General features: G+C 40.0%; 1 protein-coding gene across 7 annotated transcripts in view; it reads left to right on the top strand.

Moving 5' to 3' along the window:
• The first annotated feature begins 16,590 nt into the window (after positions 1-16,590).
• Positions 16,591-19,352, top strand: part of ZNF182 (zinc finger protein 182) — a 35,681-nt gene continuing 32,919 nt past the window's right edge. For 2 of the 7 annotated variants that reach the window (XM_081126630.1, XM_081126632.1), the window contains exons 1-3: positions 16,597-17,165; positions 17,511-17,534; positions 18,060-18,109. In XM_081126630.1, coding sequence (XP_080982756.1) covers positions 18,095-18,109 — 15 coding nt within the window. In that variant the 5' untranslated portion in view covers positions 16,597-17,165; positions 17,511-17,534; positions 18,060-18,094. Of the gene's footprint in view, positions 17,166-17,510; positions 17,535-18,059; positions 18,110-19,352 lie in introns of all 7 variants that reach the window. The other 5 variants (XM_081126629.1, XM_081126627.1, XM_081126637.1 and 2 more) reach the window with 3 other exon arrangements.

Raw genomic sequence — 19,352 nt, forward strand, 5'->3', positions numbered from 1 at the left:
CCTGAAGCCTGTGCTGGGCTGTGAGCCCCGAGGCTTAGAGGCTGCAAAGTTCCCTCCCCTCAGGAGTGTGGACCAGCCTCTAAAAGCGGGGATCCCAAACCCTGAGCAGAGGAGAAGGGAAGGAATGCCTCACACAGAGGGCAGAGGGAAACAGGGGAGTGGTGTGCCCGAGGAGGGGACAGCACATTCCTAGCAAAACAAAGCTTCTAATGGCAGCTGCAACTGGTGTCTAATGCTCAGAGTGCTGACCATAGGAAAGGCTGTCCCAAAGTGTGTAGAACCTGAGTACTAAGGGACCAGAGGTTTGCACTGAGCAGCCACATGCAGGGACCCTCTGCCTTCCTGTAAGGCATTGGGTTGGGCCCCAGAAAGCATTTAATCTGTATGGCATGGGGAAGGGGAGTAGAGCCCTCCTGCCCTGAGCTCCCAGTGGGGAAAGTCTGGGATTTTGGACCAGTCCTGAGGGGTGCCGTGGTGGTGCGTGGAGCCGCCCCAGCTTTACTGAGATCAGCAGTGCAAAGGAGCTGCATGGAGCTGACTTTGGGTCACCTCCCATGGGGTGCCTTGGTGCAGGCGGTGGGACCTTAAAGGGCAGACTCTCTGCTTGTGTGTTGCTTTGTGTGTTTTTGAGTTTTTGACCCCTGAACTGACTCCCACCTTCCTGGCGTGCACTGGGCAGACAGACCAGCAGAAGCTGGGATTTGTGTCTGCACAGTAAACTGTTAGAGGGGTGCACCTGGTGGAACCAGCCAACCAGACCTGGGAAGGGAGGGGTGGAGCATGCCTGTCACTCCTGCAGCTGAGGAGTACCACCCCCAAAGGGAAAGGGGCTGATCCAGCTCACTGAAGCCGCAGATATCTCCTGCAGGGCACAGTCCTGAGGGGGAAAAGGGAACAGCTCACAGGAGGACATTACAAGAATAAGACACTAAGGGACTATTGTTTGGGAACTGGAGGAAAAGCTGAAAACCTCTTCTGGGGGCTGGGGAGGCAAAGGGCTCACTGGAATGTTTTTAAATCAAATCCACTGAGCCCATGCTGCTGAAACGGCCCATACAGAAAAGGTAACAGGCTGAAATCAATCTGAAACTGCAGCAGGCCAGTGCATGGGGAACTAGAATCGGAGGGCAGGGTAGAGAATGAGGTTCTGGCTGTGGAGCAGAGACTAACTCTCTCACGGTGAGAGCCTGACAGTGAAACCTCTAAGTAAGGGGAGCAATATCCCGAGCTACACTGGCCGGCCTGCACCCTAAAGACTCTAAAGAAGACTCTGGAGTAAAACCAGGCAACTACAAAGTTGCAAAATAGCTGAAAAGAGGAGGTGGTCCACAGAGAGCCTCAGATCAACCATCTACCTAAGGACACCAAAGCCAAACCTAGACAGCTCCTCACATTGGCTGATACACAAGTACCTCCCAGGAGAACAGAAATCAGCACACAAAACAGAGAGCCACAGACAACATAAGCTGCCCAGAAGAAACTCATCTGATTGTCTTTTTTTTTCTGTTTTGTTTTTGTTTGTTTGTTTGTTTTTGTTTTTCTCTTAGGAAGAAAAGAAAGGGAAACATATTATTTTTTCTTCTTTTTAAATTTTATAATTTTTTTAAATTTAAAAGTTTTAAAATTAATTTTTTCTTTTTTTAAAAAGAATTTTGTTTGCTTAGCTTGTTTTTTGTTTTGTTTCTTTGTTTAGTTTTATTTATTTGCTTTTTGTTTTATCCTTGCTTCTACTATCAAGACTTTCTTGATATTCCCTGCTTAATTGCTGGGACTTTATCATTATAACCAACAAGTTTACTGCTTTTGTTTATAGTTTCCCCCAAATCTCTTATTGGACTCCCTCCCTCTTTCTCTTCTTGATCCATTGGCATAATTTTTTCTTTCTCTTTTCTTTCTTTCTTCTGTTTTCCTCGCTTCTGTCTTCCTGTCTTTTTGTTTGATTGTTAATTTCTTATTCTCTTTATTGTATTTATATGTTTTCATTTTCAACTATTATCTTATTCCTATTCTCTCCCTTAATTTTTTGCTGGCCTTTCTTTCAGAATCTTTTCTCTGCCTCTTTTATCTCCCAGTAGCTTGTCTACTTTTCACATTTTAGTTTAGTTTATTATTATTATTTTCTAAATTTTCATCGCTATTAACAATGATATAATTTTCTTTCTCTCATTTTTTTTTTTTTTTACTTTTTCTTTCATTCTCTAGAATTTGTGTTCTCCCTTCACTCTCCCACTTCTATTTTCACTTGCATTGTTTTCTTTGTGATTGTGAAGATATTTTGTAAGGTACCCCTTGTTTCCTGGAAGTTTAATTGGTATTGTCCTGCATTGCCAGCACCCATACAACAGCTTACATGACGAGGCTGGGGCTGAGACACACAGTAAACCAACCTGAGAGGAGAGTCCTCCCAAGGATTGGTCAACAACAATCTAGGCCCAACCACAACAGGAGAGCCCAAACAACCCACAAAAGGGACACCCACAAAAGGGACACACCTAGAGTAAAGAGCTCAGAAGTATAAGGAAAAACCACCTCTGGGTTCCACTGGACTCACAATACAAAATCCCTCCCCATAAGACTGGGAAACAACAAATATATTTAATATATAGAAACAAACACTAAGACCTACCAAAATGGAGACACAAACAACCCCCAAATTAAAGAAAAGGAAAAATTGCGAGAAAAAGACTTTGATGAGATGGAACTAAGCAAGTAATCAGAAACAGAGCACAGAGTAACGATTATAAAGATGCGCAAGGAAATCAATGAGAAAAACAAGGCACTAGATGGTAAGATCGAGGAACTTAGTGAAAACATGAAAAAAGAGATACATAACATAAACAAAAATCAGACAGAAATAAAGAATGCTGTATCTGATATCAAGAATGCATTGGAAAGAATTAAAAGCAGGCTCAATGAGGCAGAGGATAGAATAAGTGACTTAGAAGACAAGTCAGAAAAAAAATCACTCAATCAGAGCATCAAAAAAGAAAAAACACTTAAAAAGCATGAGGACAGTCTAAGGGAGCTTTGGGACAACATGAAGTGAAACAACATTCGCATTATAGGAGTCCCAGAGGGGGAGGAAAGAGAGCAAGGGATAGAGAACTTGGTGGAGAAAATAATAACAGAAAACTTCACTAGGCTTGCAAGAGAGAAATCCACACAAGTTCAGGAAGCACAGAGGGTTGCAAACAAGAGGGACACAAAGAGACCCACTCCAAGACACATCAGAATTAAAATGGCAAATGTCAAGAACAAAGAGAAAATATTAAGGGCTGCAAGAGAGAGACAAGCAGTGACCTACAAGGGAACCCCCATAAGGCTGACATCTGATTTCTCAAGAGAAACTCTTCAGGCCAAAAGGGAGTGGCATGAAGTTCTCAAAGTAATGAAAAGCAAGAACATGCAACAAAGACTGCTTTATCAAGCAAGGCTATCATTTAAAATTGAAGGTGAAATAAAGAGCTTCCCAGACAAAAAAAAAAAAAAAAAGAGCTGAAAGAGTTCAGTACAACCAAACTAGCATTGCAAAAAATGCTAAAAGGACTGCTCTAAGAAAAAGAAAGAATAGTGAGAGAAACATACATAGGCATAAAGGGGGGAAATGACATTAAATAAGTATATATCAATAGTAACCTGAAATGTAAGCAGAATAAATGGTCCAATCAAAAGACATGGAGTAGCTGAATGGATATGAAAACAGGACCCAAATATATGCTGGCTACAAGAGACCCACCTAAGAGCAAAAGATTCACACAGGCTAACAGAGAAGGGATAAAAAAAAATTCCATGCAAATGGAAAGAAGAAAAAGCTGGAGTAGCAATAGTTATATCTGACAAAATAGACTTCAAAATAAAGACCATAACAAGAGACAAAGATGGTCACTATATAATATTAAAGAGATCAATCCAACAGGAGGAAATAACCCTTATAAACATTTATGCACCCAATATAGGATCACCTATATATATATAAAATTTATTGGGGGACTTTGACAGCAACACAATCATAGTGGGGGGACTTTAACACCCGACTGTCAGCATTGGACAGATCATCAAGACAAAAAATCAACAGGGAAACACAGTCTTTAAATGACTCACTAAACCTAATGGATTTAACAACATTTACAGAACATTTCACCCCAAAGCAGCAGAATTCACATTCTTCTCAAGTGCACATGGAACATTCTCAAAAATAAACCACATGTTAGGGCACAGGGGAAGCCTCTACAAATTCAAGAAGATTGAAATCATATCAAGCATCTTCTCGGATCACAGTACCATGAAACTAGGAATAAACCACTAAAAAAAAAAACTCAAAAAAAATTCAAGCACATGGAAGGTAAATAGCATGCTATTAAACAATGAATGGGTTACCAATGAGATCAAGGAAGAAATCAAACCCTTCCAGGAAAAAAACAAAAATGAACAGACAAAGACCCCAAATCTATGGGACACAGCAAAAGCAGTCCTGAGAGGAAAATTCATAACATTATAGGCCTATCTCAAGAAACAAGAAAAAGATCTAATGAACCATCCAACACAACAACTAAAAGAACTAGAATGAGAACAGCAAGAAAAGCCCCAGTGAAGTAGAAGGAAGGCAATAATAAAAATCAGAGCAGAAATTAATAACATAGAGACTACAAAAACAATACAAAAAAACCAATGAAACCAAGAGCTGGTTCTTTGAAAAGATAAATAAGATTGATGCACCTTTAGCAAGACTCACTAAGAAACAAAGAGAGAGGACCCAAATAAATAAAATCAGAAATGAAAGAGGCAATATAACAACCGACTCATCAGAAATACAAAGGATTGTAAGAAAATACTATGAGCAACTATGTGCCAACAAACTGGAAAACATGGGGGAAATAGAAAAATTCCTAGAAGCATACAACCTTCCAAAGCTGAATCAAGAAGAGGCAGAAAACCTAAAGAGGCCAATAACAACTAATGAAATTGAAGCAGTAATCAAAAAACTTGCAGCAAACAAAAGTCCTGGAACAGATGGATTTACAGGAGAGTTTTACCAAACATTCAAAGAAGCACTAACATCTACTTTTTTCAAACTATTCCAGAAGATTTAAGAGGAGGGAAAACTCCCAAACTCTTTTTATGAGTCCCGCATCATCCTAATCCCAAAATCACATAAAGACACTTCAAAGAAACAAAATTACAGGCCAATATCCCTGATGAACACAGATACTAAAATTCTCACTAAAATACTAGCAAACCGCATCCAGCAATACATTAAAAAGATCATACACCACGACCAAGTGGGATATATTCCCGGGATGCAAGGCTGCTACAACATCCGCAAATCAAATGTGATACATCACATAAACAAAACATAGGGCAAAAATCATATGTTCATATAAATAGACACAGAAAAAGCATTTGACAAAATCCAGCACCCATTTCTGATAAAAACTCTCAGCAAAGTGGGAATAGAGGGATCATACCTCAACATAATAAAGGCCATATATGACAGACCTACAGCCAACATCATATTCCATGGGCAAAAACTAAAACCATTTCCCATAAAAACAGGAACAAGACAGGGATGTCCATTTTCACCACTCTTATTCAACATAGTACTGGAAGTCCTTGCCACAGCCACCAGACAGGAAGAAAACATAAAACATATCCAAATTGGAAATGCCAAAGTTAAAGTGTTATTATTTGCAGATGACATGATGTTGTACATAGAAAACCCTAAAGACATCGTCAAAGTACTACTAGATTTGATAAATGAATTTGGCAAGGTAGCTGGGTACAAAATCAACATCCAGAAATCAATGGCATTCTTATACACCAACAATGAACTTTCAGAGAGAGAAACTAAAAAAACAATACCATTTACCACTGCAACTAAAAAAATAAACTACATAGGTATAAACTTAACCAAGGATGTAAAAGACCTGTACTCAGAAAACTATGGGACACTGAAATAAGAAATAGAGGAAGATATAACCAAGTGGAAGAATATACCATGCACATGAATTGGAACAATTAATATAATTAAAATGTCCATACTACCCAAAGCAATTTATAAATTCAATGCAATTCCTATTAAAATACCAACAGCATATTTCACAGATCTAGAACAAACATTTCAAAAATTTATATGGAATCAGAAAAGGCCCTGAATAGCTGCAGCCATCTTGAGAAAAAAAGAACAGAGGGGATGGGATCACATTGCTGGACATCAAACTGTACTACAAAGCCATTGTAATCAAAACGGCCTGGTATTGGTACAACAACAGACATGTAGATCAATGGTACAGAACAAAGTCCCCAGAAATAGATCCATGCCATTACGGTCAGTTACTATTTGACAAAGGAGGCAAGAGCATACAGTGGAGTAAAGACAGTCTCTTCAGTAAGTGGTGCTGGGAAAATTCAACAGCTACTTGCAAAAAAAAAAAAAAAAGAAACTAGACCACCAACATTCACCATACACAAAAATAAACTAAAAATGAATAAAAGACTTAAATGTAAGTCATGAAACATCAAAATCCTGGAAGAAAACATAGGCAGTAAAGTCACAGACATCCCACGTAGTGGACTTTTCACTGGTACATCTCCTAGGGCAAGAGAAACAAAAGAAAAAATAAACATATGGGACTACATCAAACTAAAAAGCTTTTGCACAGCAAAAGAAAACAACCTCAAAATACAAAGGAAACCCACGATCTGGGAAAACATATTTGCCAAGGATGTATCTGAGAAGGGGCTAATTTCCAAAGTGTGCAAAGAACTCATACTACTCAGCAAGAGGAAGACAAACAATCCAATTAAAAATGGGCAAAGGACCTGAATAGACACTTCTCCAAAGAGGACGTACAGATGGCCTTGAGACATGAAAAAATGCTCAAGGTCGCTAATCATCAGACAGATGCAAATTGAAACCACAATGAGGTATCACTTTATACCTGTAAGAATGGCTACCATCAACAAATCAACAAACAACTTGTGCTGGTGAGGATGTGAATAAGGGAGAACCCTAGTATACTGCTGGTGGGAATGCAGACTGGTGCATTCAGAGGGCTAGTAAGTATTGTACCCAGGGAGCAAGAGATCTGAGTTACTCCCCTGCTTTCTCTTTGCTTTTCTGCTAGGAAGGTCCATCTATATTCCTGGAAAAACATTCCTTAGCTAGCTTTAATGGTTCTAGAATGAGGACTCTCATACACCTTCTGGAAATTCTGTGGGATGTTAAATAAACAAGAGTATTATTGGGTGGAAGTTAAGGATCTTACCTTGGCAAACTGTGTGACCTTGGGCAATTTGCTTAGTCTCTCTGGGACTCAGTTGCTTTACCTGAGAAGTGGGGGGTGCATGGGACTGTTCACTGACAGTGGGAACTATCTGAGGCAGGTCATTTCATGTGCTTCACATAGTACCTGGCACAGAGGAGATACTGAGCTAGGTCTGAGCCCTCATTATTACTTGCTGGGCCTGTTGGCAGGAGCCTCCTCATTGGTCATCCTGTTTTCACCTTTGCCACAGCTCAGGAAAAGGAAAAAACCCTACCCATGGTGATACAGCCTGCCCGGCCCTTAGAAGCCCTGCCTGCCACACTCTGCATCTCTACCTTTGCAGAGGAGAGAGAAGCACAGACCAAGCCTATGGGTTTGAACAGTCTCAGAAAGCATCGGTCACTGGCATGGGGGTGGGGCAGACTGCCCCACTAACCTGCGGAAACTCCAGGTTTCTAGCTGATCCCACTGGGCTGCATATGTGGAACTACACCCAACTGAGGGCAGGGAAATATTCTGGGACACTCTCAGAGAAGTAGCACTAGGACAGCGAAACACACACGTCACTTTCCCTGAAATCTGAACTTTTGGGAGACCCAGGGGAGACCCAGAGGTCTAGGCTTCCGGGTCTGCCTAAAGCCCTTTCAGAAACAGACTTTGGAGTAATTAAGATTGACAGCTGGTTGTTAGGCATAGGCAGGTGGAGGAGGAGCCCAGGGAACTTGGGAAAGTTTGTTGTCCCATCACTTGGCCCTGTGCTGCTAACAAACCGGCCTTAGAGTGCAACTTGGCCTGTTCCATGCCCAACGAAGTCCTGAGGAGTAAGATACAAACTAGGGATCACTTGAAACTTCAAGTAGGTTGCTGAGAGCCAAAGGAGGTCAGTTACTGACAATGGTTAGCACCTGAGTACCTCCTGGGAAGTCCAGAATTGTCAGACAAAACAGCTCAGTCATCAGAAAAGGAGGATCCAAAGGGATCTTCCAGGATGCACTAAACTCTGCTGAGACAAACGCCACTTTACTATTTTTCTACTTTATCTTCCTTATTTATCTTCCTTATTGATTTGTTATTATTCTTGCCACTCTTTTCTTTCCTAGATCAAATTTTTCCCTTTCCTTTTCTTACTCTATTTTTCTTTTTTCTCCTGCTTTCTCTTCATTTTTTCTCTTATTTTTTGTCTATCTGCTTTCTCTTATATTTTCCTTTTCATAATTTTTTTCTTTTCTTTTATACCATTTTCCTTCCCCTATTCATTATTCTTATTCTTTTTCTTTCATCTCTGCCCTTTCATATTCCTTTTTCTGCCCCCCTTTTTCTCCTCGTACTTTCTTTTCTTCTGTTGTTCTCTTTACTCCTTCCTAATTTTCTCTTCTTTTGTGGTTGCTTTTGTTGTTGTTATAGGGGCCTTGTGTATGTTTTTCTTTTGTTTCTTGTTTTGTTCTTTCAGCATCTGCAAAACAGCTCACATGATATGGCCAGGGATAAACCTCACAGTCAGCCAGCCTGAGAGGAGACTCCTCCCACAAATGGAACAACAACATTCAATACACAATTACAAAAGGAGAGCCCAAATACACCACACAAGGGACATTCCTAGAGCACCCAGCTTAGGAGACTTAAGAGACTACACTATTGGGTCCCACAAAACTCTTATTATATAAGGCCACCCCACAAGGACTGGAAAGCATAGCAATGTACTCTAATACATAGAAACAAATACAAAGGGACAGCAAAAATGGGGAGACAAAAACAATCCCCAAATGAAAGAAAAGGAAGAAACTCCAGAAAGAGAGCTAAATGAAATGCAGACAAACAATTTATCAGATCTAGAGTTCAAACCAATGGTTATAAGTATGCTAAAGGAACTTGGTGAGAATTTCAGGAAACTTAGTGGGAAATACAACAGCAAGAAACAAGAAATAAAACCATAAATAAAAATCAGTTGGAAATAAAGAATAACATATCTGACAACAAGAATACACTGGAAGGAATCAAAAGTAGATAAAATGAGGCAGAAGAGCGAATCAGTGACTTGGAAGACCAAGTGAAAAAACAACACCCAATTAGAGCAGCAAAAAGAAAAAAGAATTAAAAAGCAGGGGGATAGCTTAAGGGAACTTTGGGCTACATCAAATGTAAAACATCTGCATCATAGGGATGCCAGAAAGAGAAGAAAGTAAGCAAGGAATAGAGAACCTGTTTGAAAAAATAATGACAGAAAACTTCCCTAACTCAATGAAGGAAAAAGTCACACAAGTTCAGGAAGAACAGAGAGTTCCAATTAAGATGAACCCAAAGAGACCCACTCCAAGACATGTCATAATCAAAATGACAAACATTAAAGACAAAGAAAGAATCTCAAAGGCAGCAAAGGAGAGACAGAAAGTTATCTACAAGGGAGTACTCATTAGAATGTCAGCTGATTTCACCACAGAAACCCTTCAGGGCAGAAGGGATTGGCATGAAGTATTCAAAGTAATGTAAAACAAGGACCTGAACCCAAGACTACTCTATCCTGTAAGGCTATCATTTAAAATTGAAGGGGAAATAAAGAGCTTCCCAGACAAAAAAAGGTTAAAGGAGTACACTACCACTAAAACAAAATTGCAGGAAATGATAAAGGGAGTGCTTTAAGAAGAAGAAATTGATAGAGAGAGGAACATAGGTATAAAGGAAAATATGACAATAAATAATGACCTATCTATAATAACCATAAATGTAAATGGATTAAATGCTACAAACAAAAGACACAGAATAGCTGAGTGGATAATAAAATATGACCCACATATACGATGTCTACAAGAGATCCACCTCAGAACAAAAGATTCATACAGACTGAAAGTGAAGGGATAGAAAAAATGTTTCCATGCAAATGGAAATGTAAATAAAAGCAGGGGTAGCAATACTGATATCTCACAAAATAGACTTCAAAACACAGGCCATAAAAAGAGACAAAGAGGCCACTACATAATACTAAAGGGGTCAATACAACAAGAGGATATAACCCTGGTAAACATATATGTATCTAAATATATAAAAAGCTCTTTGAGGACTTTAAGGGAGAGATCAACAGCAATACAATCATAGTGGGGGAATTTAACAGCCCACTGACATCACTGGATAGATTTTCCAGACAAGAAATCAACAAGGAAACAGTGACTCTAAATGACACACTAGATCAGATGGATTTAATGGACATTTACAGAACATTTCACCCCAGAGCTGCAGAATATACATTCTTCTTAAGTGCACATGGGGCGTTCTCAAAGATAGACCATATGTTAGGACACAAAATAAGTCTCTCCAGGAAGCACAGAGGGTCCCAAACAAGAGGAACCCAAGGAGGCTCACAGCAAGAAACATTATAATTAAATGCCAAAGGTTAAAGACAAAGAGAGAATCTTAAAAGCAACAAAAGAAAAGTAGTTAATTACATACAAGGGAGCACCTATACGACTGTCAGTTGATTTCTCAACAGAAACTTTGCAGGCCAGAAGGGAGTGGCAAGAAATATTCGAAGTGATGAAAAACATGGAACTACAACCAAGATTACTCTACCCAGCAAAGCTATGATTTAGAATTGAAGGTCAGGTAAAGAGCTTCTCAGACAAGGAAAAGCTAAAGGAGTTCATCACCACCAAACCAGCACTACAGGAAATGTTGAAGGGTCTTCTTTAACAAGAAGCTAATGAACAAAAGAATCTGATGAACTAAATAGATCCAGAGACATTCACACATGTAACAGACAATCATATTTCAGAGGGAAGAGGGAAGGGGGATCGAGGGTAGGAAGAGATTAACCAAAGAAGTTATATGCATAACCGATGGACACAGACAATGACGGGGTGAAGGCCTGGGGAGGGGGTGAGAGCGAGGTGGAGGGAGTCAATTGGGGGGGGGGAATGGGACAGCTGTAATACTTTCAACAATAAAGATAAATAAAAAAAAAACAAACAAAAAAACAAAACAAAAACAACAAAAAAAAAGAAGACATGACCCAAATATATACTCTCTACAAGAGACCCACCTCAAACCAAAGACTCACATAGGCTGAAAGAAAAACTTCTGGAGGACTTTAAAAAAGAGATTGACAGCAATACAGTCATGGTAGGGGACTTGTACACCTCGCTGACTTTATTGGATAGATCTTCCAGACAAAAAATCAACAAGGAAATACTGACTGTAAATGACACGCTAGATCAGATGAATTCAATTGACATTTACGGAACATTTCACCCCAAAGCTGCAGTATATACATTCTCCTCAAGTGCACAGGGGACATTCTCAAAGATAGACAATATGTTAGGACACAAAACAAGTCCCTACTAGTTCAAGAAGACTGAATTCATATCAAGACTTTTCTTGGACATTTACACCATGGAATACTATGCAGCTGTAAAAAAGGATTGCTTACCCTTTGAGTCAGTATGGTGGGACCTGGAGAGTAGTATGCTAAGTGAAATAAGCTAGTCAGAGAAAGACAAGTAACACATGATCTTACTCATATGTGGAATCTAATGAACAAAATAAACTTATGAACAAAATAGATCCAGAGACACAGAAGCATGTAACAGACTGATGAATCTCAGAGGGATGGTAGGGGTGGGTGGGTGAGTGGGGAGAGATTTACCTAAGAACTTATATGCATGTATGAATAACCCATAGACACAGGCAATAGTGTGGTGAAGGCCTGGAGCAGGGTGCACGGTGCAGAAAATCAATGGGGGAAAAGGAGGACATTTCTAATACTTTCAACAATAAAGATAAGTTGAAACATTAAAAAGATAATAAAAAAATTTTTAAAAAAGAGAACAACAAGAAAGGCCCAGAGTAAGTAGAAGGAAGGAGATAATAAAGATCAGAGCAGAATAAAAGACATAGAGACTAAAAAAATAATACAAAAGATCAATGAATCTAAGAGCTGGTTCTTTGAAAAGATAAACAAGATTGATGAATCTTTAGCCAGACTCATGAAGAAATAAAGAGAGAGGACCCAAATAAATAAAATCAGAAACAAAATAGGTAAAGTAACAACTGATGCCACAGAAATACAAAGGATTATAAGAAAATACTATGAGCAGCTATATGCCAACAAAGTGGACAACCTGGAAGAAATGGACAAATTCCTAGGAAGCTACAATGTTCCAAAATGGAATCAGGAAGAATGAGAAAAACGAAATAGAACAATAACAACTGATGAAATTGAAGCAGTAATTACAAAACTCCCAGCACACAAAAGCCCTGGTCCCAACAGCTTCACAGGGGAGTTTTACCAAATATTCAAAGAACTAACACCTATTCTCCTCAAACTATTTCAAAAAAAATCTGAGAGAAAGGAAGACTTCCAAGCTCTTTTTATGAGGCCAGCATTATCCTAATCCCAAAACGAGATAAAGACACTACAAAAAAGGTATTACAGGCCAATATCCCTGATGAACATAGATGATAAAATCCTCAATAAAATATTAATAAATCGGATCCAGCAACCTATTAATAAGATCATACACCATGACAAAGTCGGATTTATTCCAGGGATGCAAGGCTGGTACAGTATTCGCAAATCAATAAATGTGATACATCACATATACAGATTGAAAGACAAAAAAAATCACATAATCTTATCAATAGACACAGAAAAAGCATTCCACAAAATCCAACACCCATTTTTGATAAAAACTCTCAGCAAAGTGGGAATAGAGGGAACATACCACAACATACTAAAGGCCACATATGACAAACCTACAGCCAACATCATACTCAATGGGGAAAAACTAAAACCATTCCCCCTAAGAACAGGAACAAGACAGGGATGTCTGCTTTCACCACTCTTATTCAACAAAGTACTGGAAGTCTTAGCCAGAGCAATCAGACAGGAAGAAACAATAAAACACATCCAAATTGGAAAGGAGGAAGTAAAACTGTCATTATTCGCAGATGACATGATATTGTACACAGAAAATCCTAAAGGCTCCACCAAAAAACTACTAGATTTAATAAATGAATTTGGCAAGGTAACAGGATACAAAATTAATACCCAGAAATGGATGACATTTTTATATACCAATAATGATCTCTCAGAAATAGAAACTGCAAAAACAATTCCATTTACCATTGCAATGAAAAAATTAAGATACTTGGGAATAAACTTAACCAAGGACGCAAAAGACCTCTATTGTGAAAACTACAGGATGTTGAAAAATGAGATAGAAGATACAAACAAGTAGAAGAATATATACCATGTTCGTGGATTTGCAGAATCAACACCATTAAAATGTCCATACTTCCCAAAGCAATCTATAGATTCAATGCAATCAATACCTATTAAAATACTAATGGCGTATTTCACAGATCTAGAAAAAACACTCCAAAAATTTATATCTAACCAAAAAAGATCCCAAATAGTTGCAGCAATCTTGAGGAAGAAGAACAAGTTGGAGGGATCACAATACCAGATATCAAGTTATACTACAAAGTCACTGTAATCAAAACAGCCTGGTTCTGGTAGAAGAACAGGCATATAGATCAATGGAACAGAACAGAGAACCAGGAAATCTACCCAAGCCATTATGATCAGTTAATATTTGATGATGGAGGCAAGAACGTACAATGGAGTAAAGACAGTTTATTCAATAAATGGTGTTGAGAAAATTGGACAGGTACATGCAAAAAAAATGAAGCTAGACCACCAACTGACACCATAGACAAGAATAAACTCAAAATGGATAAAAGACTTAAATGTAAGTCATGAAATCATAAAAATTCTAGAAGAAAATGTAGGCAGCAAAATATCAGACATCTCACATAGCAGAATTTTCACAGATACATCACCTAGGGCAAGAGAAACAGGAAAAAATAAACAAACAGGATTATATCAAACTAAAAAGCTTCTGCACAGAAAGCAGCATCAAAATGAAAAGGGAACCCACTACATGGCAGAACATATTTGCCAATAATACATCTGATAAGGGGTTAATTTCCAAAATATATAAAATACTCATATAACTCAACAAAAGGAATATAAACAAGCTGATTAAAAAATGTGCAGAAGACCTGAATAGACACTTCTCCAAAGAGGACATACAAATAGCCAAGAGACACATGAAAAAATGCTCAGCATCCCTAATCATCAGAAAGCTACCAATTAAAATGACAATGAGGTACCATCTCACACCTACAGAATGGCAATCATCAATAAATCAATAAACATCAAGTGCTGGTGAGGATATGCAGAAAAAGGAACCCTTGTACAGTTGGTGAGAATCCAGACTGGTACAACCTCTATGGGAAATAGTACAGAGTTTCCTCAAAAAATTAAAAATGGAACTGCCATTTGACCCAGTAATCCCACTTCTAGGAATATATCCTAACAATCCTAAAACACCAATCAGAAAGAATATATGCACCCCTATGCTCATAGCAGCATTACTTACAATAGCTAAGATCTGGAAACAGCCCAAGTGCCCATCAGTAGATGCGTGGATAAAAAAGCTGTGGTACATTTATAGGATGGAGTACTATGCAGCTGTAAAAAAGAAGAATCTCTTACCCTTTGAGACAGTATAGAGGGACCTGGAGAGTATTATGCTAAGTGAAATAAGCCAGTCAGAGAAAGACAAGTATCACATGATCTCACTCATATGTAGAATCTAATGAGCAAAATAAACTGAACAAAACTGACTTAGAGACATTGAAACATGTAACAGACTTGAGGTATTTCAGAGGGAAGGGGGGGATGAGAAGAGATTAACAAGGAACTTATATGCATATATACATAATTGCAGTGAAGTCCTGGGGAGGGAGGCGGAGTGGAGGGGGTAAATGGAGGGGGGAGAAAAGGAGATATCTGTAATATTTTCAATGATTAAGATACATTAAAAAAAAAAGAATTTAAAAACTGCTAGATCATTTCAGACTGGTCTTTTAAAAAATCTGATCCCTCTTTTGGCTTCCCATTATATCCAGAATGAAACATGAGCTCTGTTCCTGGCAAAGGAGGCCCTACTGCATCTCGTCCCCACTTACCTCTCCTTTGCCACAACTCCTACACTCCTAATACAATTCTTACTGGGAAACCCCGGTGGGGTTCCGGCTGCCTGTAGCTGTGACCAATTCAATGGAAGCAGGGTTGAATTACATAAGATGTTTATTGAGAAGGCCAGCCAACCAAGGAGACAGGGAGCATGGAGCATGCAAAACCTATCTTAAGGAGTGACCTGAGGGATAGGGTTATATAGGGAAATGGGGCAAACTGAGGCTAGGAATGGAATGCAGCTATGTGCAGTCCTGGAAGTCTGCAGACGTCATTCTCTTGTTCTTGGTCATCTGGCGATGTCTTGATGAGGCGATATCTTGACTCATTGTTGGGTCAGCCTGACCATTCGTATTGGTTGTCCTGATAAGATGATATCTTGACTCATTGTTCACAGTTGCGTCACTTCCTTAATTGCTTCATCCAAGATCAAAGGCAGTATACGGATGAAAAGGCCTAGGAGAAAGAAACTTAAGGAAAAAAGAAACTTAAATCCCTGATCACTTAAGTATATGTGTTCTACAATTTTGTAAGTAATATAACTATATTTCAGATTAATTCAGGTGCTCAGTCTTTGGACATTATAAGTGCCCCTATCACAATGACACTATTTCTGTTCCTCCTAGATGCCAAACTGGGTCCTACTTCAGGGCTTTACACATTCTTGCCCTTCATCAGAAAGCTCTTTTGCTTCAGATATTTGTGTGACCAGTTCCTTTTGTACTGTGTAACTGTCATGCCCATGAAAGGAGATAGTAGCTGCCCATCCAGAGGAAGCAACTTGTCGGCCTCTACTTAGCACATTCCCTTCCATTCGGTGTGTGTTTGTTAGGTCTCCGTTGATTTATTCTTTAGCTTCTTATTTGCCTTTAAAAGCTTGGCTGTCAACTCAGCCTTAGCCACTGGATGGAGCCAGCTTTCTGCACGCCAAGCAACTCGGCTTTGACTTACTGTTTTATTACTCCTGCAAACCCGACGCTGCCCTCCAAGTTCAAGACACCAAAAACCTGCCTGCTAGAGCTTTCATATTGGGGACTTCCCCTCTCCGCCATAAGAAAATTGGTCTTGGTAGTTTTAGGAATGGCGGCCTCCGCAGAACAAAGTAAACACAAGCTCGATGCAGCCACCCTCCAGGAGAAGAGATGCGGTGGGCGTAGCCATACCCTTGGAGTGACGTCACCAGCGCGGCCATCTTTCCTCTGCGCCTGCGCAGCAGCCCCGTCGCTTTGGAAGGCGGGAGGGAGGCGCTTGTTGACTATTGGCGGACACAGGCTCCAAGCTCCAACTGAGCGTGCGCACGCTTGGCCCCTGCAGCACTGTAGGCTGTCGAACCCGAGTTAGTCCCGAAGCGGAAGTGTTTCTTGGGGTAGTTCTTGTAACGGTCTCCTCTGCAGCAAACAGAAAATCTGTTGTCGAGAGAGAGGGAGAGAGAAAAAGAGAGAAAGAAAGAGAGAGGTTGAGGGGGCGAGGGGTGCTTAGGGGTGATGGGCTGAGTGATGGGGAGTTCTGGGAGACGAGTAAAGGGGAGCTTGTGAGGGTCATTAAAGTAGGGGGTTGTGGGGTGAATGATAGAGGACCGAGAGGTCAGTGAATGTGCCTTTGGGCCCAATGGTGGGCGAAGTTATGCGGCTAGTCAGGGTTGAATGGAGCTTATTAAACGTTGACTTTTACACATTTTCCAGCACAGTGACCTGCGCTAAGGGTTCCTAGCACCCCTTAGGCCCCTCCTTAGGCGTGCCCCGTCTCCCTCTGCCCCTCTCCCCTCGCCTAAGCTCCGAGGTAGGGGCCTGGTGCCAATGTTCCAGCTGAAGTGAATCTGCATCTGAAGGCTTCCTTCTGGCTTCTGGGCAGAGTGAGACCCCAGTGAGGTGAGGAGAAGGAAGAAGGCATCTGAGACTACTCATCTGCCTAAGGGTCCGCTCAGAGCCTGAGGCATGGGGTGCATGGGGCGGGGTGGGGGGTGGAGGGGGAGGTGTCTCAGGGAGGATGGGGCTAATGTCCTGGGGTAATGTTTTAAAAAGTTGTTTTCTTGGCTATTAACAGTTAAGTATCACATTTGAATTCTAGATTAGAAAATAGAGAAAAAGAAAAGCGAATTTTACGTCCCTAGATTTACATGTCTAAGGCATTTTTTAACGTGTATAAGGCCTATGCATTTTTAAACAGTTTTAAAATGGGTTCCTGCAGCTTTATAACCTACTTTTCTTTTTTAGATATATGTTCAGAGAAGTACACAGGTGAATGTTATGTATTATGTAGTTGTCAAATTATAATGTTGCACACCTGAAATTTATATAATGTAATAAACCAATGTTGCCTCAATAAGAAGTACACAGGTAATAAGTATACAGTTCCATACATTATTCTTAATAGCTACATAGCGTTTCATCTCTTGTATTTCCTTATCAGTCCCGTATTACGGATCATATAGGATTGTTTAAATTTGGCATTGTTGAAGTCATTGCTGAAATGAAGGTACTTACAGAGACATTATGATACATTATTTCATTAAGGAAAATACTTAGAAATTCAGTTTCTGGGTCAGTACATAAGTATATATAGAAAAAACCTTTTGTGTGAAATGTTCACATGAGGAACAGAGGGAAGAATACACAGGTGGTTGTTAAAACCGCATGGTTGCCCAAACTTCCACAGAGTGGCCTCATGTCTAGCTGGTGTGAGGGGATAGCTAGGCAGATAATTTTGGGCACTGGAGGCCTGATGTAGTCTCTCATATGCTCTACTCTTCTCTGCTCTTCCAGCTCACACATCTGCCTTTTCCCAAGAAGAGCAGGAAATGGTGGAAGCCCAGGTAAGACTTGTCTGTTCCGTCCTGTTTTGCCATGGATGTGATGTAGGAATCTCTGACATAAAATAGGAAATTATTTGTAAATAAGCATTAGGATGAGGGAAAATGAAAGGCAGCAGCAAGGCCAATGTAGATATGTGGAAGACTTAGGGTGTATCAGATACTAAAGATGAATTGCAAATTTATCTTTGAGCCTTTGGCAGCCATAGGGAAGGAAATGTAACCAGTAACCTGGCTCACCTGGTTCATAATAGGGAGAGAACAGCAAGTCCTCAGCGTTTCAAGGCATTTCTTTCATTTTTTAAAAATGTTTTTATTGGTTTCAGAGAGAAGAAGGGAGAGGGAGAGAGAGAAAGAAACATCAATGATAAGAGAGAATCATTGATCAGCTGCCTCCTGCAGGCCCCCAGCTGAGGATTGAGCCAGCAACTGGGGCCTAACGGGGAATCAAACCCAAGCAAACCATTACCTCTGGGTTCATGGGTCAACGCTCTACCACTGAGCCACGCTCTCTGGGCAACGCATTTCTTTGCTGGGTTGGCCTGTGGATGATGGAATTGTCTTCAACCAAAGCCTGGTGGAAAATGCAGTCCTTGGTTTCTACAGATATTTCTACAGCATTCCTCAGTGAGGTAGAGATCTAATATCAAAATGTAATTTGGAGCTCGGCGGGGTGTGGCTCAAGCGGTTGAGCATAGACCTAGAATCCAGGAGATCAGGGTTTGATTCCCGGTCAGGGCACATGCCCGGGTTGTGGGCTAGGCAGCCAATCAATGACTCTCTCATCATTGATGTTTCTATCTCTCTCTCTCCGCCTCCTTTCCTCTCTCTGAAATCAATAAAGATATGTTTAAAAATATTTTAAAAAAAAGTAATTTGGAAATGAAATATCTTAGGGAAGTGTTTGTCTTTCATATTTTTCCGGAAGTAATTTTCTCAGTTGGAATTTTGATTCTCATTTTGCTAAGAGACAACTGCAGACACCCATAGCCCACCACCTTTTCTCTTTCACTTTAATTTTTTTAAGTTTTTAAACAAACAAAATAGAAACAGATTCATAGATACAGAGAACAGACTTACAGCTTTCAGTGGGGAGAGGGATTGAGGGGCTGGGTGAAAAGGTGAAGGGATTAAGAAAAAAAACCTCAGACACATACAGCAATATGGTGATTACCATAGGGGAAGGGGAGTGGGGGGAGGTAGAAGAGGGTAAATAGGGGATAAATGGTGACAGGCGACTTGACTT

This window comes from Miniopterus schreibersii, assembly GCF_964146895.1.
Source record: "Miniopterus schreibersii genome assembly, chromosome: X".
In the NCBI taxonomy this organism is placed as follows: domain Eukaryota; kingdom Metazoa; phylum Chordata; class Mammalia; order Chiroptera; family Miniopteridae; genus Miniopterus; species Miniopterus schreibersii.